General features: G+C 45.0%; 3 protein-coding genes across 5 annotated transcripts; 2 read left to right on the top strand and 1 right to left on the bottom strand.

Annotated features, from left to right (window-relative positions):
* Positions 1 to 1036: 1036 nt before the first annotated feature.
* Positions 1037 to 12933, top strand: LOC101066861 (peptidase M20 domain-containing protein 2). 3 transcript variants are annotated; one of them, XM_029832911.1, is made up of 8 exons: positions 1037 to 1535; positions 1870 to 2018; positions 2097 to 2239; positions 2732 to 2886; positions 3183 to 3309; positions 3385 to 3492; positions 3603 to 3697; positions 12363 to 12933. In XM_029832911.1, exons 1-8 carry the CDS (start codon positions 1146 to 1148, stop codon positions 12375 to 12377), a joined length of 1182 nt encoding a protein of 393 aa, XP_029688771.1. In that variant the 5' UTR covers positions 1037 to 1145; the 3' UTR covers positions 12378 to 12933. The 3 variants fall into 3 exon arrangements, with proteins under 3 accessions (XP_029688771.1, XP_011616281.2, XP_011616278.2); XM_011617979.2 differs by lacking the exon at positions 12363 to 12933 and adding an exon at positions 4514 to 4627; XM_011617976.2 differs by lacking the exon at positions 12363 to 12933 and having other exon boundaries at positions 3603 to 4509.
* Positions 5121 to 12498, bottom strand: LOC101075576 (gamma-aminobutyric acid receptor subunit rho-1). Its single transcript, XM_029832910.1, has 10 exons — positions 12348 to 12498; positions 9556 to 9606; positions 9372 to 9478; positions 8881 to 8948; positions 7918 to 8141; positions 7232 to 7314; positions 6684 to 6824; positions 6411 to 6563; positions 6135 to 6331; positions 5121 to 5920 (listed from the first exon to the last, which is right to left on the bottom strand). Exons 1-10 carry the CDS (start codon positions 12461 to 12463, stop codon positions 5618 to 5620), a joined length of 1443 nt encoding a protein of 480 aa, XP_029688770.1. The 5' UTR covers positions 12464 to 12498; the 3' UTR covers positions 5121 to 5617.
* Positions 12934 to 14624: 1691 nt separating the features above from the next.
* On the top strand, positions 14625 to 22747 carry tonsl (tonsoku-like, DNA repair protein). The gene is made up of 28 exons (XM_011617984.2): positions 14625 to 14905; positions 15007 to 15102; positions 15397 to 15539; positions 15612 to 15795; positions 15888 to 16017; positions 16094 to 16265; positions 16363 to 16477; positions 16569 to 16720; positions 17126 to 17278; positions 17358 to 17483; positions 17555 to 17750; positions 17827 to 17882; positions 17959 to 18048; positions 18150 to 18222; positions 18314 to 18477; positions 18588 to 18711; positions 18787 to 19022; positions 19157 to 19637; positions 19719 to 19909; positions 20373 to 20461; positions 20577 to 20733; positions 20813 to 20891; positions 20977 to 21281; positions 21363 to 21534; positions 21630 to 21805; positions 21920 to 21993; positions 22069 to 22202; positions 22334 to 22747. Exons 1-28 carry the CDS (start codon positions 14881 to 14883, stop codon positions 22525 to 22527), a joined length of 4287 nt encoding a protein of 1428 aa, XP_011616286.2. The 5' UTR covers positions 14625 to 14880; the 3' UTR covers positions 22528 to 22747.
* The last annotated feature ends 34 nt before the right edge of the window (positions 22748 to 22781 follow it).

Here is a 22781-nt window from a genome sequence, read left to right as displayed (position 1 = left end):
TCTCAATATTTACTGTGATTAAAACAAGCACAAGAATGATAATCTTATGGTTTTTAGTTGGTCTTGACAATAGTGCTATAAATGTCATTCTCCCAAATAACAGGCATTGGTAGGTATTCCATGTACTTTGGAATGCTTTTGATATACTAAAGATTAGTGGTTATAAGCTGCAGACATAATGCAGCTGCAGAGTTTCATTTATCTTCGGACAGCCTAGTTTGTCCTAATGCAGTCGTACACAACCCCAGCCAGTACAGGCTCTTATAAATAAAGAATTATTAAAAGCACATATGAATTTTTCATTTACATGCCATCAAAGGAAGGATACATATGTTGCAGTAATAAGCTAGTTTTATCACATTTCCTCCCCATTTTCAATAAACTGAAGCAGAACCAGTAGGGAACTGCAGCTTTTATATTAAAGGAACAGTCATTCAACAGTCTTTATTTGCTGAACCTTACAGCTGAACCTTTTGGTTTAATGCACATTCAACAAAACATTCAAAATAAAATGTATAGTTTTATTCATCAGCTAAAAGAGGAGCAAGGTGAGTCACATAAATGCAATGCAAATGTGCTTAACCAATTAGGAATAGTTTTAACAAAAAATAAAAATAAAATAAAAATAAATCTATGAGATTGTGATTGATCATAAGGACAATAGTTGTTATAATGGTTGTTATTAGGTGATATGAGTGTAACTAACTTAGAGTCTTTAAACTTTTATAAAATAAATTGTTTTGTTAAACCTGATCAAGATAATGACCACCGGAAGTGTATGTATGATGCAAACGAAAGAACTAAAATAAAATAATCAAATTTATCCTGTACATTAAAAAAATCTTTTCCCGTATTCATAAAATACTCAACCAACTACTTATAATTATTATGTTTCTGTGATTCATAAAAATTCAATTATACAAAATTTTATTTTGTATTTACCGCTATTTCCTGCAGGTGGGGGCGTCTCCAGAGCACATTCCACCGGAAGTTGCTGTCAGTGTGTTTTGTTTTTTTTAATTGAGATTGAATTTAAAATATTTTTCTGTCCCCCCCCCCCCTCCCAGAAAAGATTCTGGCACTTAATAACATTGTAGTTTGCAATTTTGTTCAGATTTTTCGGCGTCTCCGGTTGTAGTTTCCAAATGGAGAAACAGTTAAAAGACTCCGTCCGACGCTGCATCGACGCGCGTAAAGTTGACTTGCACAATTTAAGCCGGGACATCTGGAGCCGACCTGAACTCGGCGGAGCGGAGACGTGCGCGCACGACAGGCTGGTCGACCTCTTCTCCCAGGAGGAGTCATGGACGGTGGAACCACACTACACGCTGCCGACCGCGTTCCGGGCCACTTGGGGTCCTGTCTGCGGCGGGGAGGGTAACCCGGTGGTGAATGTGGCGCTCCTGTGTGAGTATGACGCGCTGCCGGGCATCGGGCACGCCTGCGGGCACAACTTAATAGCAGAGGTTGGAGCTGCCGCGGCTCTGGGACTGAAAGCTGCATTGGAACAGACCGAACCCCCTTTGGCAGTGAAGGTACGAGTTAATGTCACAACACCAGAGCGGAAATGCCACAATTTTTAGATAATTGGAGCAACTTCCATAGGTCTCATTAATGAACAGGTCACCTAAAACCTAGATTGATATAACCAATAAACCACCAATAACACGTGGTTTAATACTAAAAACCGATTTAGATGTTGCAAACATCGAAATAAATGAATTATAATGCCAAATCCATCTTCTACCGTCCTTCATTGAGTGGGAGATCGCTTAAGTGCCAACTGAGTTTCATACTCACATCTTCCTTTGTGTTAATCTGCTTCTTACAAGCTGTAACCCTGACATGAATTGAAAATGTCTACACTAGCTCACTGTTCTGGGAACGCCTGCAGAAGAGTCTGATGGAGGAAAGATTGACCTGATTCAGGCAGGAGCCTTTGCTGACGTTGACCTGGCGTTAATGGCTCACCCAGCTCAGAAAGACGCTGCGCTGCAGCCCACCCTTGCAGTCCTTGAGTGAGTTTGCGTCGCATGTCCTCAAACACATTACTGATCCCAGATCACCCTTAACATCTTGTTATCAATACACACTAGGATATCTGTGAAGTACCGTGGGAAGGCATGCCATGCCTCTGCATACCCTTGGAAGGGAGTGAATGCCCTGGATGCTGCTGTACTGGCCTACAATAACATATCTGTTCTCAGACAGCAGCTCAGACCAGACTGGAGGATTCATGGTCAGTTTAAGGGGAAAAAAATCTATTGAAGGAGAATAATAGTTCAGATTTCTCACCTCAATAGCCCATCTCATTCAGACCTGATGAGGAGATGTGTTCATCTTTTTGCACTGACAAGATTCCATTTACATGTGGATTTATGTCATCTTAACAAATGCAAACAATAAAAGCATCAAGCAATAAAAAGGGTAAGTTGGTGTGTATAGCTACTGGATAAAGTGCTAAAGATTCCTCACAATATGGAACATAAACATCATCATTTGCGTTTTCTATATATTGTAGCCATAAAAAAAGGTCACGAACGGTTCAGAAAAACATATTCATGCATTTCTATGTAATTTTGCCATCTCTTAACAGCATCTGCCACTTATGCTTTATTTTACTACAAAGACAACTTTAATTATACATGTGCAATATGCGAAAAATATTTTAACCACGGGTGGTGTTTTATGGCTCTTTTCACCTGTAGAGTTTTTTTTATTTCCACTTCAGGCATCATCAAACATGGAGGAGAGAGGTCTAACGTCATCCCCGCCTACTCTGAGCTGAACTATTGCGTACGTACGACCTGGGTTAAGGAACTGCCTGAACTAAAAGCCAAAGTCGAGGCTTGTTTTCGGGCAGCTGCCGAAGCCACCGGCTGCCAGGTAACCTCACCTGCTCCTGTCGTCCCTTTGTTTCCCCTTACAGGGTGAACATACATTATTTGTAATAATATATGCAAGGTTGCCCTTTTAACGTATTCTGATGCTTCGAGTCGTGTATTGTTGTTACATTATTCACTGCTTTTTTTACAGGCTGTTTTGTTTTTTCCTTTAGCACTATTCATTCACGCCGCAGGGTTTTTATACTGCGTCATAAATTATTCATATGTTACATCTGTTTCAGATTTGGGCTGCATTTTTAAAGTTTTAGATTGAGGCAGCATTTATGTTTCATATAGGTGGAAATAAGTTACCCAGGCCATATCTACTATGACATCCTGCCTAACTTGACTCTGGAAGGCTTATATAAGAATAATGGAAAAGCTTTGGGGATTCAGTTTCCAGAGCAACCAGGCAAATTCTCCGGTATGTGCAACCCACTGTCATCTTACTAAAGCATCAAAGAGATGTTATCACAGAGATTTTGAAATGGTCTGGCAGGGTCTACAGACTTTGGCAATGTATCATACATCATCCCCGGTATCCATCCTTTCTTCTACATCGGCACAGACGCATTGAATCACACGGAGGAGTACGCAGAAGCAGCAGGTGGGCAGCGGGTCTGTCGGGAAACTATGAAAGCTGCATCAGGTGATTCCTTCCAGCCCGCCAATTTTTCTCGACGCTTATGTGTTTTTCTTTCCTTTCTTGCCTGGCAGGAGCTGAAAAGGCCCAGTCATTCACCCTGAGGACAGCCAAAGCTTTAGCCATGACCGCTGTCGATGTGGTCTGCAGCCCAGATCTGCTCACGCAGGTGAGGGAGGATTTCAGGCTGGCTAAGCTGAAAACAGAGATCTTTGACACTTAGATGGCTGGACGTTGGTAGCAAATTTCCATAGAGAAGTATAATTTACACCACAGTAGGTTTTATAGTGATTCAATATGAAACTAGATCTCTGGGGCAGATTTGTGCTGCTCTGTGGCGATCTGATGTACTTTAAATTCTGGTCAGGCTTTCACCTTCTAACGCTTTGAAAATTATTTGTTGCCCTCGAGAGGTTGGGGAGGAGGTGAGTCTTTTTGATGTGATTTTTTTTTTTTTTCCTGCTGATGTGTTTTCTGGAGAGGTAACGGTGTGGGATTTGCCATATTTGATGAAAAAGGGTAAAGAAATCATCAGTATGATCTACAATAGTTTCAAAGTGAGAAGACGGATTGAAATAAAATTTGGATTTTATATGCAGTCTTTGTTCTGCAACCAGACAGAGCAGCAGAGAAGAAAGGCGGCGGCCGGTGGCAGTTCAATGTTTAATTCCTGTGAAATCTTGTCCTGCAGCAACGTTTAAATATACTGTGTAAGAGAGCAGAAAACTGGATAGAGAATCTGGCACAGTGAGGCTGCGCCAGAACCTCTTATCAAGAGCTTCCACTGACATCACTTGTTAGTTTTCCTGTGAATTTAATAGACATCTGCAGAAGCTATTTCAGAGCAACATTCAGCCATGCAACATCTGCTATATGCCACAAACTCTAATCATATAAACTCTGCTCACGGCATTTTCATATGTCACAAACCGTGCCTTGTGATTGATTTCTCACAATTATATCTTAATTTTATTTTTTTTTACAGTAACATCTCTCTGAATTGAAAAAGACAATAGAACTAGCAACTAAAAGGTGACAATCGACCTTGAAGCCTGAAAACACCAAACAGAGGAGGCGACCTTTTTAAAAAAACAGAGAAAAAAAGGATACATTCAAAAAAGTTGATTGCTTGGGATTTACCAAAAAAAATGAAATAATAATATTTAGATTTTAACAGACTTATTATGTTGCATTAACCTTTCTAAAGTCACACATGTGCACTGCAAATATCAACAGCAAAACATCAGCATTGAAACAAGATTCACAAGATACATACTGAACCTTTTGAAACGTGCTGCAACATAAATGGGGGACGTCGGATTTTTAAAGAAAAGTTCCACATTTTGGGAATCTCCTTCGCTTAAGAAGAGGATTATTGAAGCTGTATAAAACTATAAAGTCACAGCAGGCAGTTGGATAAAATTAGCACAAAGATTGAAAACATGGGGGATGCCAGCTTATGTAATAATCTTAAAATGTACTTCGGATGCTCAGAAATTTTTGCCATAGTTTTTCTACTCCAGGAGAAAACCGACGGCTAACAGCAAAAGTCCTTCTGGAAACATATTCCACATTGCTTTCTTTCAAATGATTTTTCCCTTGGAGGTGCTCATGGTGTTTGTGCAATGCTAAGCTAACCTGGCATAGCCTGATATTTAACAAACAGATCTAACAGTTGGGTGCAGGTCTGTCTGACACTAGGATAGAAAGCAAACAAATGCAACTCTCCCTTTAATGTAGGATTGGTGGTTCAGTCTGTCAGCGACTGTTTTGTTCTATTTTTAATGTCCATTTCCAGAAAAAAAAGAACAGTTCAGAGCTGTAAATCTCAATTCTCTTTTTCAGGTGAAAACTGTCACTGCATTCAGAACTATTTACAGCACAAGAATGCACCTTGTACAGCAGGTTGCAGCAAAATCCAGATCCGTGTGTCTGCAGTGACGGAACGTCTCACCTTGTTATCCCCCAAACTCTTTCGTTTTAAGTGGCTGGGTCGTGAAGGCAATGTCACCAATCTGTCAGTGGTCCCGGTGCATCTTAAGAGCAGTTTTCTCTCAAACGCACCCATCTCCATACTGCTGAATAGTGTCTATAAGTAGATGGACCAGTAGATGATGTTAAAGAGGATGTATGCTCCTGGAAACACCACCCTGGAGTACTTGTCTATGGCGTGGGTGTCTATCCAAATGTTCACATAGCCTCTGGATGGCTTCATCTGGCTCGCCATCTGCGGGTCATTCAGTGCCACCTGGGCCAGCATTCGTTCCTGCCGACCGCCATTCTCTGGCATCCCATAATTCCCCATGGTGTTTATATCCATTGACCCGTAGCCAGTGATCTGGGGGTCAATCATCATGTCGTCCGGGTTGCCGATACCACATGTACACGGCAGCTGAGGAGATAAAAGATTTAGTTTTTTTTATTGTTTTTAATAAGGAGTTTAAACTGCCCTCTGCAGAGTCGCGTGCAGGAGAATTCATTCAAATAGTTTTCAATAAATTATGAGCTGCACTAAAGCAGCCACTTTAATTTCAAAAGGAGTAAGTCAGGGGGAAAAAAAGCTGGGGGAAAAAGGACCACAGGATACCACAGGATAGGGCACTTACTCTCTCCCTCAGCTTCCTCTCTTTCCTCTCCTGTACAGTCGAGAGGTAGTTGACCGCCGCGTACTCTATCACCGACAGGAAGACGAAGACAAAACTGACCCAGAGGTAAATGTCCACCGCCTTGATGTAGGAGACCCTCGGCATGGAGGCGTTAACGCCGGTGATGATGGTGGACATGGTCAGCACAGTGGTGATACCTTTCAAAAAAAAAAAAAAAGAAGCTGTTTATCACATCATTATTTCAAATCCTGTGTCCTTCACTCGTGACACTCTTACCTAACGGCACCCTGGCGGGCACGGCCCTGCGGTCTATCCAGAAGGACACCCAGGACAGCATGACCATCAGGGTGGCAGGGAAGTAGGTCTGCAGCAGGAAGAAGAAGATGTGGCGCCGCAGAGTGAAGTGGATGTACAAGCGATTGTACCAGCCTGAAAGGAAGACACATCGACAAGGACATGCATATGAAAGAAATTTAGCTGGATTTATCGGGACACAATGAACTGATGTGGGAGGAAGCTGAAGAAAGAAAAAACTCTGCATATTCTCACCTGTGCTGCTGTAGAAAGCCAGCTTGGTGGTGGTGTGAAATTTCTGGATGAGGAACTGGGACAGGGATATCCTGTCGTCTGTGTTCAGGGACTCGTTGCCTTTCTTCCAGTACAGCATCAGATCGTCGTCCGTGTACGCGTCTGAGGCGGGAAGACGGAAAGAATGCTGGTTTTCCTCTGTCAAGCTTTTGTACTCTTAAAATCAGCGCCTGCTCTGCAGCGAGTAAACTACCCGCAGCGGCACAACTGTTGATAAATGGAACAAAAACGCCGACATTCCTGATGCAACGCTTTGGAATAGCAGGATAACAAAAACAGCGCAGAAGCCTGAACATGTGCTGCAACCACAGGAAACAGGGGAGCATATTTCCCAGTAATTACAGAGCAAACTGGTGGACGGCTGAGGCAGAATAATGGAATGCACCCTGGAGCGTGCCCTCGGCAAATTTATACCCATCACTGCTGCGTTTTTTTCCTCTATCGTCCCGTTTTCGTAGAAGCCGGAGTCTTTCCACAATGTATTTTTTTTAAAAGAAGTTTCTACTCACAGCTCTCGATCTCCAGCGAGCAGGTCTGGGTGTCCAGAGGGAAACGGCTCAGGTCCATGTTGCACATGGCAGTGACGGTGACTCTGCACGACACACAACTGTGGCTGTGACTGTTTGACACACTGCTCAATAGAAGGGACACTGGTGGCATTTGGTGATTAAACTACAAAAATCAATTGGGGGTGTTCTCAGCGTTGGTGATTACGGTGAGGAACAAGGAAGCCTCCGCTGCTGGCCTTCTTCCTCTCTCAGTTTTTCCTGTTTACCTAAAGGCTACTGCTTCAGCTACATCACACGTAGACAATAAAATCTGGCACGACAGTGCTGATTACAGGGCTCCTGCGGTCCACATTTGTCTGCTGATTGTGATCACTGAATCACAAATATGCGTTCATTCTCATCTCAGCGTGTGAAAGCCATCCAAACAAACCAGGTTTGATCTTTTATAATTTCTAATGCGACTTTCTGCTTTGGATTGTTTTGGTGTTTTTGTCTCTGATGTACAAAGATTGCATTGTCGGGCACAGAAAGGACTCTTCAGAGTGATTTCTTTTCATTGTCTGCCAGTGAAGAACCAGCAGAAGCCGCGGGACAAGGCGACATAATCACAGAAACGCCGCTGGTCCTTTCTCTGAGGCATCATATGCTTTACCTCCAGCCTCGTCTTCCTCCCTCTTTGAGTGTACCTGAGGCTGTAGAGGACATTGCCATCGGGGTAAACCCTCAGCATCACGTTGTCCGTGGTGGTGTCGTGGATGAAGGAGCGCTTGGAGTGGACAAAGAACATATCGGGGACCCAAATCTTCTTCACCAGACGGCTGTCAAATGTCATACTCTGGTTGTTGGTGCTCTGGAAGGACAGACGCTCGTCCTTCCAGTAGTGACGCAGGTACAGAGTCATGGTGAAGTCCTGTCGGAGGGGAGAAGGGAGGGTGTGGACGTTCTGCGTCAGTACATGCAGCTAAAATGTCTGCAAACCATCTGCTATTATTAATGCTTCTGTATGATGACACAATATTTAAATATTAATGTTATTGAATTATTTAATGCTGACAGAATAACTTGGAGCCACAGATGTTCTGCTGCATTTAAGCTTCCAAGTAGCACAGGACTCCTCACAGAGCCGACCAAACTGGGTAATCTGGGTCTTAGAGACGTGACCACGAACCCAGGGACCGAGCTTCAGCGTTCCTGCATGCAGATGGGTGCTTTTGTCCCTCAATAGGCCCTCAATCACTAGATTCCACCAGATGTTGCACATCAGACTGTGTTTGAAAACTAATCCAGATCCACTATTAGGATCATGGATGAATGTGGAAAGAATTTAGAAAAGTGGTTTCCTTACACAGCTTTGGTTGGAGGCTCTGGATTCAGAGCAAATGTGGCATTTAATTCTTAACCACCCCCCCCCCCCCCCCCCCCCACCCTCCATCACAACACCCACACTATTACACATACATTGATGAAAAAAAAACATTATTTTTATTTTTTATTTTTTGAACTGCGTCCAAATTTCGAAATTCCTGATCCCGTTAATTTGTCCCTGGTTCGCACGCAAGACATTTACCTCAACATCTGCACTCACATTTTTGAGTGATGCTGCTAAAGCACAAAGAGGTGAAAACATTAAAAAAAACATCAGAACCTACCATGTCCACCTCGGAGATGGTGTCCAAACTTTCAACTTGCACGTCGACTCCAACTGGAATCGGAGGACCTGAAATCCAAATGGAAAAGCAAAGGCACAGGTGGCTCCCACTACTGTTTGTTGGTGTCTTTCACTAAAGGAGGCCATAAATCTCTGTAGATCACAATCTTACAGTCAGCTACAGTTTTCTGATAAACATGAAAGCCTTGTTGGCGTTTATAACCGCCTAATCCTTCCTCGGCTACAAAAAGCCTGGAATCAAATCCCTCCAATATACAGTGATGCAGCGTGCATCAACGCTCGTGTGATGTAAATAACTGAGCTGCGATTGGAAACTGCGGCGCAGCTTGCGTGGGTGGTGTCATTAAGATCTCTGAGGGCTTAATGCCTCCACGCCTTTTTGACCTGAACCTGACTGCTGCAGCCTTGTACGCTGTGATCCAGTATCCTGCAGGTCTGTAGATTAGACATCTGGTTTGGTTTTATTCTGACCTCCAAACGCCGGCCTCATAGTAAAATCGTGGTCGTCTATTCTCAGCAGCTGCTCGGATTTGGTCATCAGAGATTTCGTCATGTCCGGACTGCGTTTGTAGATCGGGCTGCCAAATAGAAGAGGAGGAACGAGGCATGAGCCCTTAAATAAGCTGCCAAGAGAATCAAAGCATATAAATCTCACCGTCCCGGTTTGTGACTGCCGCCCTGATCCATCCTGGCCTCCCTTCTAAATCTGAGGAGAGAGACGTTGTGTTGTTACATCACAAATTCACTGACAGTGAAATAAACAAGCCTCAAACAATTAGCCTTTAATAATTTAATCCCCAAAACCGGGTGGATTAAATGGTCAAATTGGTTGCCGTTTCCACACTTTTGGTGTCCACATCACACACTGTTAAATCTCCTCTGGGGTCACTGTTTAATACGCAATAGTTTTGTGTTCCAAACCGCCTTTTCAGGTCACGAGCAGAGCAGAAATAGCGGGCGAGACAGAGGGAGGGGGGGAAAAAAAGAATTCCAAATATCCTAAAGTGGATTATTAGAGTAGAGCGTGCTGTGACGGACAGTACCAAATCCCTGTGACAACCACAGATATGCATGAAGGAAGTACCAAAGAGAACCAGAGCAAGGGGGGTGATGGGGCCGCACAAAGAATAAAATAAATATGATAAGAAGAGTGTTTGTTAGCAGCTCCGCCGTGCCACAGGCACTGTTTGTCTGCATCCATCCAGCAGCTGGTTTCTAATCCTCTTGGCAGAAATGCTTGCCCCCACCCCCCAACCTCCCTACATCGTATAGCAGCTCGTCTGCTCTGTGTGGCCCTGCGTCCATTCTGCAGCCGAATACCAGCACACGCCTGCTAGTACAGGTTTCATTGGATGGAAGTCACACTGGAGCCCTGCTGCTGAGGATATGGCGTGAGACCCTTTAGGACGATGCAACAAACCAAGCACAGAAAAAAAAGGTTAATCTGAGTGTAACTGGCGTGGGTTGAAACTTCGTTATTTAATGTGGCTTTAGTCCTCATTAACATTTGATTTTACCAATTAGCACAGTTATAAATTATGTTTATGAGAATAGCTGAGGGCAACAGACATGGTTTACTGTCTGTTTTAGCTCTTGTGTTCATTAACACGTCTTGCACCCTGCACTGGATCCTGTTTGGGTTCAGGGATGTTGGAGGAATTAGGCATCAATTTAATATAAAATAACAGTTGTTTTCCTCGGTTTCATGTTTCTTTTGAAAAGCCTTCAGATTAAATTCAAATATGTTATTAAAACATCTGGATCTCTCTGCACATTTGCATGCAATATTACGAAGGAAGTGAGCTTAAAGGGGGGAAAAGCAAGCTGTGAATCATCCGGCGAGTTTACTCAGTAATTATACTCTCAAATAGCTTCCTCCACTGATACTCATGTAAGCGGGAATGTTTTGCAAATCTGCCTCTGCTTTTCCTCCTGAAGGCAGTGAGCAGGGGGGAAAAAAATAACATCTGAGTGGTGGAAAAACTCCCTCAACCCACGCCCTGCCGCATCCAGCCGCTTTCACGATTTCACACTGATGAGGAGGAGAGGAGCGAGGAGAAGTACGGGGGAGAAGAGTTTGGCTCCTGCATACCAGATTTGTGTTCTCAGACTCCGCGTGTCTGCCGACTGACGTGTTAGGACTTCTAACAGCCAGATTTGATAACAAGCCTGTTCTGGTGTGGTTACAGATTGAAGCCTCTTCTCGGAGCGGCCGGTGATTGTGATTCCGTGGCTCTTGTCTTGTGATGATTCTAATCACCATATGGGTGGGATGATTACTTCAAACGCCCGTGCTTTCATGGAGAGTCGCTCAGATTCACCATCAGTCCAGAATCATCAAGATAATTACAGATATCAGCCTGCTGCTTCACGCTTTTGCAAACGTGAAAAAACACATTCTATCCAAAGGCTGGGGGGGGGGGGGGTTGTTGCTGTAAATGTATATGTTACTGTAGGTCGATCTATATTATCCAACTCTGACAGCTTCTTTTTAAAATCACTGGAAGAAACAGCCATGTTTCTGCTTATTTTCAAGTGTCCCTGAAAGTTTTGTCATTAGGTTTGCTGAATTTAGAGCTATTTAAAGGTCCTGACCTTGAACTACAGCTGATTAATCATTCAAATTAATCAAGCTGGGACCGACTTTTCCCTTTGGGGAACGCAAACTGAATATTGATCACGACTGTCGACAGCTGGATGGATAAAATACAGACAATTGTGAATTATTGAATAAGCAAACACACTCGTAGATTGTTTTCTGAGGGCAGTTATCGGAGTTCCATGAACTATAATCTTTGGCTGTTTTAATCAATTCTTACAAATTGTAAGTGAAAGTGACAGAGGAGCTTTGACAGATGTGATTCAGATGTGATTAAAGGGCACAAGTAAAATGTTAAAATGAATGAGGTTGAATGCGATTCTTTTTGCCGTTTAAATGACTCTGACACACGTGCGGACACGCTTTCAATCTGGTTCAATCCTGACACAAACGTTTAATGCAGTAGATGCACAAATGAGGCAGCAATTAGCCTAAATAATCACCTGGGAGCCACATTGACCACAACCGTCACCAGTGGGGGGGGAACAGTCATTAACTGGACGCCAGTGGTTGTGGGGCAAGAGAACACAGCATTCACCAATAGTACATAAATAGATAGGGATTTAGGTCTCCCTCTCTCTCTCTTTCTCTCTCTGCTCTCTCCAATCTGCTGCTTTAATAAGTCTGTTTTCTGGTGGGGGGAGGGTGGACAGGTGACACAGGAAACACTGGACAAAGCAAAGTAAACCTCAAAAATAGTTACATATTCACAGATCACATTGTCAGCACCTAGAACTTTGCAAACGGCTGTGATGGAAAGCTCTTTAGATTGTATTAAGAAAATAAAAGCATGCAGCCCAGTGCTTGTTTTATTTTCCTGTTAATATTTTGGAGCCCTTCAACTTTACCTGCTCTGCGTGTAGGTCTCCAGCTTGTGACCCCGCGACTGGGCCATCCTAGCGGCTGCACCGGCGAGCCAGACACAAAAGAGCACTAGCGCAGGATCCACCTGCATGTTTCGCATTCCACAGAGGGCAAGCCTCTCCTGTCAGTCAGAATCTTCTCCCCTCCACACTTTGGAGCCCTCTGCCTCCCTGAGACATTCTCCTTTGTCCAGCAGAAGAATTGGTGAAAGGAAAGAAAGAGGCAACAACAGGAGCTACACTTGGTTATTCTACGGCCTGAGAGGAAAACATCCTACGGTGCTTAATCTCCACAGTGGGAAAAGCAATTTTGACTAAACCCATAAATCCTTGAGTGTCAGATGGTACAGATTTGATCCCTCCAGCGGCGGATGTGCCTGCCTCTCTGTGCGCTGCTGTGCTCTGATATTCTCTGCTCTGCTGTGCTCTACTCCACTTTGCACCGCCCAGAAACACCAATTCTCACAATGATGCGGCGTGCTCATTTGTAAGGTCAATGGTTTAGAGAATCTGACTCACGGTGGCTGAGAGGAAGATTTGTGCATGTGTGTCTGATGCTGCAGCCTATCCACCAGCATGTCCAAAAAGAAAAATGTTCAAATCTGCTTTTTATATTTATTTTTTGCAGTGTTTTGCTTTCAATAAAGCTGTTTGGATACTGTACATATTCTGTTGCCGAGGGTGTTTTTTAAAATATATTTTTGGTTTAGCTTTTACTCGTGGGACTGCATTTGATAGTTCAGGAACCAGATTTTCAGAAGGCTAAAGATAAGATAAGAGAATAACTCGCGCTTCAGTGTCAAACGGCATCGATTCAGCTCCATTAACTCGATCTCAAAGTTCAGGACATCGTTTAAAAAAAAAAAAAGTCTTTGTTGCACCAGTTTAACTGGTGGCGCGTCATCCATCTGCACCTGCCAATCATAACCGCCTCAGCACTGACATCACTACCATGCATGTGCCAGCCCTTTTTTTTTTTTGGTGCAGAATAAACAGTTGGATTATAAGATCATGAATTTGGGTTAGCTGCACAGACGTCAGTCTGAATAGTGGTGTAAGTAATCTTTGGGATTGTTTGTATGTTTTTTTAAATTATTTTTCTCCTGTTAAACCTAATCGTGCTGACTAGGAGAAAGAAAGAGCTAATAAGCTAGGAAACGCCAATAATAAGATTGACCTGGGTGTAGAATATGTGTTAATAAACACACAAAATCTTTTAAGATCCATTGTTTTTGATTTATGGGGGGGGGGGGGGGGGGGGGGGGGTATGAGGTGCAGATGATGGAATCTAATTATATTTTAAAGTTTCCATTTGTAGGAGTGTACTGTCACACTAACATGCAGTTCAGTCTGACTTCAAGATTTCTCTGGTCCATCTGCACTTGAACATCTGAGGAAAACCTCCAAAGGAACTTAGAATGTGGAGACATGATGTAATAGGATCTAAGGTTTTTGATGTTGGGAGGCATGGGCCTTCACAGACTGGACCTGCTCCAGCTCTCTATTAATGCTTTTAGTTTGTAAAAAAAACTCAGAACTCCATTGCCAGTGATTAATTCAAATTTGTAATATTGAATATTGAATGTATCTGCATATTTTACAGATGTAATATGCTACTGATTGCTGTATTGCAGCATTCCAACTTCAATGTTAAGTGTTTTTCTTCCAACTGATGAGACAGTAAATTATGATGCAGATTAGATGCTGATGTGTCTTTAATATCCGTCTTTTATAAAATACAGTAAAATGATTTCCTGTTGTTACATTCTGTTCTGCACAAGACTAGGTGATTAGATTTAAGCATGACCACTGGACATTGGTAGGCTGACTATGTCTGGATAATTGTGGATTATTTAACTGGAAACCAGTTGACATTGAAACCAGTTATATTTTAATATTCAATCCACTAACTTCATGTTCAGATTAGTAGATTATTTTACTAATAAAAATCAAGATCTCTATTTCATTCTTTATTTATTTAGTTCAGCCAGGGATTTTTTTTAACTTTTTATAAAACCCGTAATTTTGGACTGCCAGGTTTACAGCCGACGCCATAACTTGGCTGCATACGGTCAGAAGAAAAGTCTTCACACAATTTCGTTGTTTTAAAGCAACATGAATTTAACATTTTTAAATTGATGGCTAATTTGAATAGGCGATCTTTACAGTCAGCCCAGAACCGAGGTAGAACAATAACTGCAACTCTTGCCTGACAGACAAATATAGAGGGCGCAATTACCTCGGTAAGGTCAGGCTATTGGTCTGCGTCACCGTCTGGCGCGACTTTGCAAAGTTGACAGAGGAACTACGAGAGATGTGCTGACTCTCAATAAACAATTAAACGCGATCGGATCGACACTGATGGTTTGGCGAAGGGCCGACTCAGTGAAATGAAGTGAGACACCATTTTAGTTCGCTTGGTGTGCTTCCAGTCGTTGTAGTCGTTGTCCAGCGCGCTGCCGCGTCGTTCTCCCCCAGCTGAAGCGTCGCGTTAGCCGCTGGCTAGCACCGAGCTATCATGAGCTCTACGCGGGAAATCAAACGTAAGTATTGATACAGGAACACCATTTTAAAGGTCGTTCGGCGTTGGTTCTGTTGCATATGTGGTTTCTGTGCATGCCTTCGTGACGTGATCGGCCCGCAGAGCTCCAGAAAGCAAAGAGCAAGGCGCAGAACTGCAGCAACTTGAAGGAGGAGGCCAACATCTGCAACCAGCTGGGAGAGCTCTTCTCCAAAAGTGGTAAGTGTCTGATGTCAATTGTTTTCATTATTATTTATCTTGGCAATAAGCACAGCGGTCGCAAATTGGCAGGAATAACTCATAAAGGTGACGTATCTGCATTTGAAATGTTACACACTAAGGGGAGATTTGCGTGCATGTACCTGATATAAATTCAGAACCAAAGTAATATTATTCTTGAGCCTTTTGGAACCAGCAGAACTCTGCACTTGCACTATGCACCAATCCAGGTATTATATGATAATCATAATGAGGATAATATTTTAAGCCTGGTGTGCTTCCTGTGTTTACCAGGTGATTATAAGGCTGCTATTTCAGAGCACAGACAAGAGTTGGTGCTCTCCGAGGCGCTCAACGATGTCATTGGCCGTGCTGTGGCTAATCGCAAGATCGGCGAGTGCTACGCCGAGATGGGCAACTTTAAGGCTGCTTTGAAAGTCAGTTGAAGTAATTGGGAATACAAACATTTTTATTAGGTGTGTGGCTTAGAGGTGTTTCTTCCTCTTCAGCACCAGCGCTGTCACCTTGACCTCGCTCGCTCTGTCAGAGACCACGCTGAGGAGCAAAGGGCCCTCGCCACTATTGGTCGGACCTACCTGTTCCGTTATGAGTCGGACCAATCCAGGAGCAGTTTGGAGCAAGCCGAGGATGCCTTCAGGAAGAGTCTGGCCATTGTGGACGACTGCCTAGAAGGTCAGATTAATTGTTACCTCAGTGGCTGTGTAACTTTATAATGTTTGTGACTTGCACATGGACATGGGTCATTTTTCCTTTTGTAAACACAGCGACTGTGTCGGTGCGAGAAATCAGTGAGATGAAGGCTCGTCTGTTTTTAAATCTCGGCTTGGTCTGTGACCATCTTGGGGAGCCCAAACGCTGCAGCGAGTTCATCCGACGGAGCGTCTTTATTGCTGAGTAAGGAGGTTTGGCGCGTTCCTGAAGGCAGCAGGCTTTCAGAAAGTCAATGGTGATTTCTCCCTTCCTTTGAAAGGAAGAGTCAGCTGCTGGAGGATCTCTTCCGTGCAAACTTTAACCTGGGCAACATCTTCTACCGGAACGGTCAGAAGTCCAATGCCGTGCGTTGCCTGGAACAGGCCAAAGAGTGTGCGAGGAAGATGAAGGACAAGTTTGGTGAGAGCGAGTGCTTCCATTGCATTGGCAAGGTAAGCCATCGCCCTCTAAACCTCTGAGCCAAAAGTGCTTTACGATCAGTTTGTTTTATTTTGTTGCTTCATGTGCCTACGTGTTGTGCGTCTGCAGGTTCAGCTGTCTCTGGGGGACTTTGTCGCAGCGAGACGTTCTCTGAAAAAGGCTCTATTGTTGGGTTCTCAGCAGACTGTGGACAGGCAGTCAGTGAAAAAAGCCTTCAAATATGGTAAACTAGTTCTCTTTGTCTAGAGTCAAATATTTCAATTAGGTTTACTTAATATTTGTATTAATTTTACACTTGACTGTGAATTTTTTAGCGGATCGTGGCTGTAAATTAGAAGAAGAGTTTGGGGATGATCAGGCCACAGGGCTCAGCTCCCATCAGGCCGTGGGGCTGGCAGAGCAGCTCGGGGATCTTTACTGTAAAGTCGGCTGCTACAGCAAAGCTCTGGATGCATATCAGGCTCAGGTAAGGCCTAGTCTATATATGCACATTCATAAGAGTCTTTTAGACGAGTCAAAAAAAAAAAACATGGACAATGTGCTGACAAACGACCTGCGTTGTCCCTGTGTCAGAACATAAAAGACCCGTCTTTAATTCCTGCTGTACTTTCCTCCATGTTCTTGTCCAGACACATTTGTAATATAAATGGCAGTTGTCCTGACCCGAAACTAATCATGTTTTTGATCTCTGCCAACCCAGATATGGTAATCCCACTGCGACGTGACCACCCCCCCCCCCCCCCAAAAAAAACAAAAAACAAAACAAAACATCCTGACATCACTATTCGCAACATCCAATTTCTGCGCGTCCGTGCAGCCAAATGTCTTTTGTGCGCTCAGTTTGCTGGACTTGATTGTGTGTGTGCTGCAGCTGAAGGGAGCTGAGGCTTTGGGAAAGCCGGCCAGGGAGCTGGCTGTCATTCACGTTTCCTTAGCCGAGACCTACACGGACCTGATGCAGCACAGCAGAGCAGTGGAGCACTACAAACGGGAGCTGGCATTACGACAGGGCAGCCCCGCTGAGGTAATGTTACCCAGCATCGCACGCGCTATTTATGCGACAATGCGTCGTCAAGTCTGACAGGGGCTGTCGGTTGTATCAGGAGTGCAGCACCTGGCTGAACGTGGCGGCAGCTCAGGAGGAGGGCGGCTTTCCCTTTGAGGATGTCCACAGCAGCTTCAGTAAAGCCTCAAACTGTGCTCAGACGTCTGGACAGGCCCGGCTGCAGGTGTGTGTCGGTGAAAGACGGCCGCGCTCGGTGAAACGGCCCAGGCTCTGATCCAAATTTCCCTCATGCAGAAACGCGCGCTGAGGATCTGGCTGGCGTTCCAGAGACGACGTGGTCCGAGTGTGTCTGGAGACACGGAGGCCAAACTGCAGGAGCTGTGCGCCGCGGAGGGCTGGAACCCAGATGGGAGTGACGGCGAGGACGATGAAGAGGAGATGGACAACAGTGAACCGCTGGACGACAGCGATGTCATCCTCTCGGAATCTGGTATATTATATTCGGCCACTCTGCTGTCAAGAATGCAATTTTGGCTTCATTTTGTGTTTCCCTACATGGTTTCTAGACGATGATTTGGAGGGTTATGATAAGATGGTGACAGGACGGAGGAAGACGGGGAGGGTGAGTCATTTGTTAGTCTTCCCTTGGAATCTTTCCTTTGACAACGTCCATCATTTATGGCCTTTTCTTACTTTAGTGGAACAAAAGGAACGAGAAGGGCGAGACGTCTCTGCATCGAGCGTGTATCGATGGAAACCTGAAGCAGGTCCAGTACCTGGTAGAGCAGGTGAGCTAACCACGATTGTGTTAGTCACGTTCAGGCCGTTTCTGTTTTATTACTTTATTTTAAGAAAATGATGGGAATTGTTTTAATGATGTCTCTGTCAGGGTCATCCTATAAACCCCAGAGATTACTGTGGCTGGACTCCTCTTCATGAGGCCAGCAACCATGGTCACTATGGTAACCGACTACTTCCACTCTTCCTCGCTTTAAAAGCTGGCGTCATAGGATATGAATAAATATGGCATTGTTTTATTGCATCGTCCTCCAGATATAGTAGCTGTTCTGCTGGATCACGGCGCCAACATCAATGATACCGGCGGTCCCTTGTGTGAGGGAGTGACCCCCCTCCACGATGCCCTCTCTTGTGGAAATTTTAAAGTTGCCCAAATCTTAGTGGAACGCGGCGCTTCCGTCACCCTGCATAACTCCAAGGTGCGTATTACACCTCTTTCCCACCATGATTATTTAATTCCATAAAAACGCGGGATGAACAATTGCTTCCTACCTGAAGAAACAAATAACTGTTTTATTTTCAATCCCAGGGCTACACTGCCTTAGACACTCTTCATCAGTGGCAGCGAACGTACAGGAGAGAGCTGGACCAGGAGGCCAGACAGGCCTGCATCACCACAGAGAGACTGCTGAGGAAGGCTCTCGCCGGGGGAGGTGAGGCTGTTGCAGCGTCACGCTACTTTAGCCTCAGTTTGCTCTTGAGCCTGTATTTTCATATCTTTGTCACAGTGTCTGCTGCCCCGGCTCCAGTTACGCCGTTTGACGCACTGCAGGACAGTCAGCTGTTTGACGCTGAGAACTCTGAGCCGCTGTCGGCCTCTGGAGGGGACGGAACGTCGAGCCAAGCCAGGCTGCAGAATATCTCGGAGGTAGTTCCAGCACCTGCCAGTCCAAAACGGTGGCAGAACAATGGCTCCACGCAGCGGCACAGGCAGAGAGGAACAGGGAGCGCTGTCCTATATGGGGTAAAAAAAAAGATCGATAAGTTGTTGAATTCAATTTTTTTTCAAAAGATTCAGTTTTCTTTAGTCTTTGAATCATCCTCTAACTCTAGTAGGTGTAAAAAAAGATTATTTAGGTGTTTTTTTTAATCTTGTAGGACAGCAGTTCCTCTGATTCAAGTGACTCTGGCCGCTCGGTCAGTCCTCTCCGCCCTGTGCGGCCGAGAAAAAGTTTCTCCGCAACCAGTCAGAAGGAGTTGCCTCCAAACGCGGACGCCAACTCTGCCCCCAACTCAGTTCGAGAAAATACCAGGGAGCCTTCTGTGGCTTCGGTCTTTGCAAGAGAGGAGTACCAAAGTGCCATCCGAAGCTTGGGAAGCGCCAAAACTCGACTTCAGGGTCCCACACAGCCTCAGTTCTCCAGCACGCCCTCTTTGTCATCCAACAACACCTCAGCCCTGGTGCCCGAGGACGAGTACGTGGCTGACGACTGGCTGGAGGATGATTTGGAAGAAATCCAGCCAAAGAAAAAGAGGAGGATCCGTATGGACCAGAATGAAATGAGAGGGGAGGACCTTGTTTCATCTTCAGCAGCAAGGAGTCAAAACAGGAGCATCCACTCAGACTTTGTCCCCAGAGGTAATCAGGCTTCTATTTGAGTTCTTCATTATGCCAATACGTCCAACATCTTAGTGTACTTACGCTCTCTGTGTACTGCAGGTACTTCTTTGTCCAGCAGGGGTCTCTCTGTGCAAAAGAACAACTCTGTGAAGCCTCACCAAGTCAAAATGACTCAGATACCGGGAATGGTTAGACTCGGAAGGCGTGAAGTCAGCAGGCCACAAAGCCCCATCTTTACAGAGGTGGACGTCATGAGACCAAACGCAACTTCACCACAAATACGTGCTCAAGTGAGAAATTCAACCTCAGATGTTTCAGATCTCAGGCCTCCTGACAGCATTATATAGAATATATAAGACAATCTGAAAACTTCCCATTGATTCTATCTGTCATAGTTCTGTCACATTTCTTGATACGTGCTCAATGAAGCTGCTCGAAAACGAGAAATGATCCTGAGTCCATTTTAATGCCCTGTATCCACCAATTGTAGATTTTTTTTTATCACAATTTAATTTTCGCATTTTTCTCCAGTTAAATATAGCTGAAGCAGTATTTTTAAACACATTTTCAGTTTGTAACTGAGCTGATCACAGATTAGAATCCTAACCAACTTGACTCAACGTTTGTAGACAGTGTTGAGTGAAGAAAGTAACGCACCCCACTGTGATGCTGTTTTATTCTAATCTGCACATATATTGTATTACTCTCCTCCAGCTGTTTCACTAGTACGTGCATTTATCTCATATCTGTCAGCCTCCCGCCGTGCCTTCGTGTCTTGCTCCGCCAATCAGAGTGAGGGTCAGAGTTCAGGAAGATGTGTTCCTCATTCCTGTTCCTCAAAGGTTGGTTGTTGCCTCTTTTATTAATCTGAATAGATTAAAATGTGTTCAATAAGCTACTGCTTGTGCCTTTTAGTCCTTTTCTTATCAGTGAATGTGTCTTCATTTTTCGCCCCAGTGAGGCCGACTCGTGCACGGTGTCCTGGCTGTGCGAACAGGCATCTCAGCGTTACTACCAGAAGTGTGGCCTCCTGCCTCGCCTCTCCCTCCAGAAAGAGGGCGCTCTGCTCTCCCCGCAAGACCTTCTGCTCACTGTCCTGCACACCAATGAAGAGGTGAGTACGGTGCTCCGCACCCCTGCCGTTGTTTGTTATTTACCAGGAGAGAATTACAGTGACGTTTCCATGTTTTTAGGTTCTGGCTGAAGTTTGTTCCTGGGATCTTCCTCCTCTCCCCGAACGCTACAAGAAAGCCTGTCAAAGCCTGGCAGTGGGTGAGAACCAAACACACGCAGAACTTCAAACAGCCGCACTATTAGAGCTTGTGCAGGGACGCATCACCTCTTTATCTCCCTGCAGATGAAAACAAGCAGGTGACCCGGCTCTGTGAGGTCCACGGAAGCTCCTCTGTGTCTGCGTGTGGGCTCAGCCTGGGCCCCTCCTCCCTCAGGCCGCTCCTCCGCGCCCTGAAACTTCAGTCCAGCCTCACCGAGCTGCGTCTTTCAGGCAACCGGCTTGACGACGAGCTTCTGCCCGAGTTGGTCTCCACGACCGTCACCATGCCCCGTCTGCAGGTGCTGGACATTTCAGCCTGTTGCATTACAGCAGAAGGGCTGGAGAAGGCCGTCGGCGCATTACAGGGACAGAGCCAATCGGCGTTTCCGGTAAAAAGCTCAGCTGGGAACCAGTTTTCAAACGTAATCCAACGTTGGTCACATGAAATCTCGTCCTCCTTTTCCCTCCAGTGTTTGGAGGAGCTCAACCTCAGCATGAACCCGCTGGGCGACGGAGTGTCCGAGGCCCTGTCCTGCCTGCTGTCGGGCTGCCCGGTGCTGGTGAAGCTGTCGCTGCAGGCCTGTCAACTCACCGCTCGATTCCTTCAGCAGCATCGCTTGCTGCTCGCCAGCGCCCTGGCAGGTGACTGTCTGCATTGCTGAGCCTCTAACCTTCATGAAATGTATAGATCACGTTGAAAACAGGATCACGAACCACTGTTTGATTTGACCTTTCAGGCAGAGGTCTCCTCAGATCGGTGTCTTTGTCCCATAATGCTCTGGGCTCCACTGGCTTCGAGCTCGTCTTGAAGACTCTGCCCCTACACAGTCTCACACACCTTGACCTGTCAGCAGTGTGCCAGGGTGTTGTGGATTTCCTGCCATTGCAACACCTCACCTCTGCACTCTCACAGGTTTACACGCCAATGTTCCGTTTGAGTCTGAGGTTTAACAAATCTAGCGTTGAACATGTTTGAGGTTTATCATGTTTGTATTTTAGTAGAGACTAAGAATCTGTCTTTCAACAGGACAAGTGTTCTCTAACCCACCTGAGCCTGGCAGCTAACGGGCTGACAGATGCTAATGTTGCCACCTTGGCCAGGTATGTGTGTGTCTGCGTACCTGCTTTGATACATACTGGGAACTCTGGGCGTAATCTAGTCCATTTCTTCTTTAGGTGCCTTCCATCTTGTCCAACTTTGGTGAGCTTGAATATATCAGGAAATCCTCAAGTTACATCAGCAGGACTTCAGAACATTCTGACGCACCTCAAGGAAGCATCTCGACCTTTGACCCTTCTAAACCTTGAAGGTACAGACACACTTATAGAGGAAAGACAGTTTTTTACTACAGGAAGTGTGATCGTAATGTGAACGCAGTAGCAGGTAAATGCAGGGCTTGCAAGCCAGACTGTGGGTGCTGATGAGCCGTTTGTGTCACAGGATGTCAGGTGTCCGGCCCCTGGGACACTGGAGCTCTGGATGGTTTATCAGAGCTGGTCCAGGATCTGCGCCTTTGCTCTCAGGCGCTCAACAAACTGGACCGGCAGGCTTTAAAGCAGAGCTGGAACGGCAGCACGCATAACGTCGTCGATCAAAACAGCAAATGGCTGTTGTCTGCCGCAGCCCCCTCCTGAGGGGGAGAATTCTGACTCACAACACACTGTGGGGGGTCAGACGTTTCAAAATGTTTCCATTAGCTCTACATGTCTGATTATGATGTCTTAAAGGTGATGCTTCCAATGTACCCTGTGTATATAGACTATCTGTCCTTTATCTGTAAACCCTAATTTATGTGTTTGTATCATGGTGCAGTATTTTTTTTTGATTTGCTCCATTAAAAAATGATTAAAGTGACTAGAATTCTGTCTTCTGTTGTTTTACCAACGGG

Source organism: Takifugu rubripes, chromosome 2, assembly GCF_901000725.2.
Source record: "Takifugu rubripes chromosome 2, fTakRub1.2, whole genome shotgun sequence".
NCBI lineage: Eukaryota > Metazoa > Chordata > Actinopteri > Tetraodontiformes > Tetraodontidae > Takifugu > Takifugu rubripes.
Note: the sequence above shows the minus strand (reverse complement) of the source record. Positions and strands in the feature narration are given on the sequence as shown.

Bases quoted from the DNA above. Each gene is read 5' to 3' on its own strand.
- LOC101066861 (XM_011617976.2), top strand. From the start codon at position 1,146: ATGGAGAAACAGTTAAAAGACTCCGTCCGACGCTGCATCGACGCGCGT. The intron at 2,019-2,096 runs GTGAGTTTGCGT...AATACACACTAG, and splicing joins CCCACCCTTGCAGTCCTTGA to GATATCTGTGAAGTACCGTG. The intron at 2,887-3,182 runs GTAACCTCACCT...TGTTTCATATAG, and splicing joins CCGAAGCCACCGGCTGCCAG to GTGGAAATAAGTTACCCAGG.
- LOC101075576 (XM_029832910.1), bottom strand. From the start codon at position 12,463: ATGCGAAACATGCAGGTGGATCCTGCGCTAGTGCTCTTTTGTGTCTGG. The intron at 6,825-7,231 runs GTGAGTAGAAAC...TTCCCGCCTCAG, and splicing joins CTCGCTGGAGATCGAGAGCT to ACGCGTACACGGACGACGAT. The intron at 5,921-6,134 runs GTAAGTGCCCTA...TTATCTCCTCAG, and splicing joins AGAGGAAGCTGAGGGAGAGA to CTGCCGTGTACATGTGGTAT.
- tonsl (XM_011617984.2), top strand. From the start codon at position 14,881: ATGAGCTCTACGCGGGAAATCAAAC. The intron at 18,478-18,587 runs GTGCGTATTACA...TTTCAATCCCAG, and splicing joins TCACCCTGCATAACTCCAAG to GGCTACACTGCCTTAGACAC. The intron at 19,638-19,718 runs GTAATCAGGCTT...TGTGTACTGCAG, and splicing joins CTCAGACTTTGTCCCCAGAG to GTACTTCTTTGTCCAGCAGG.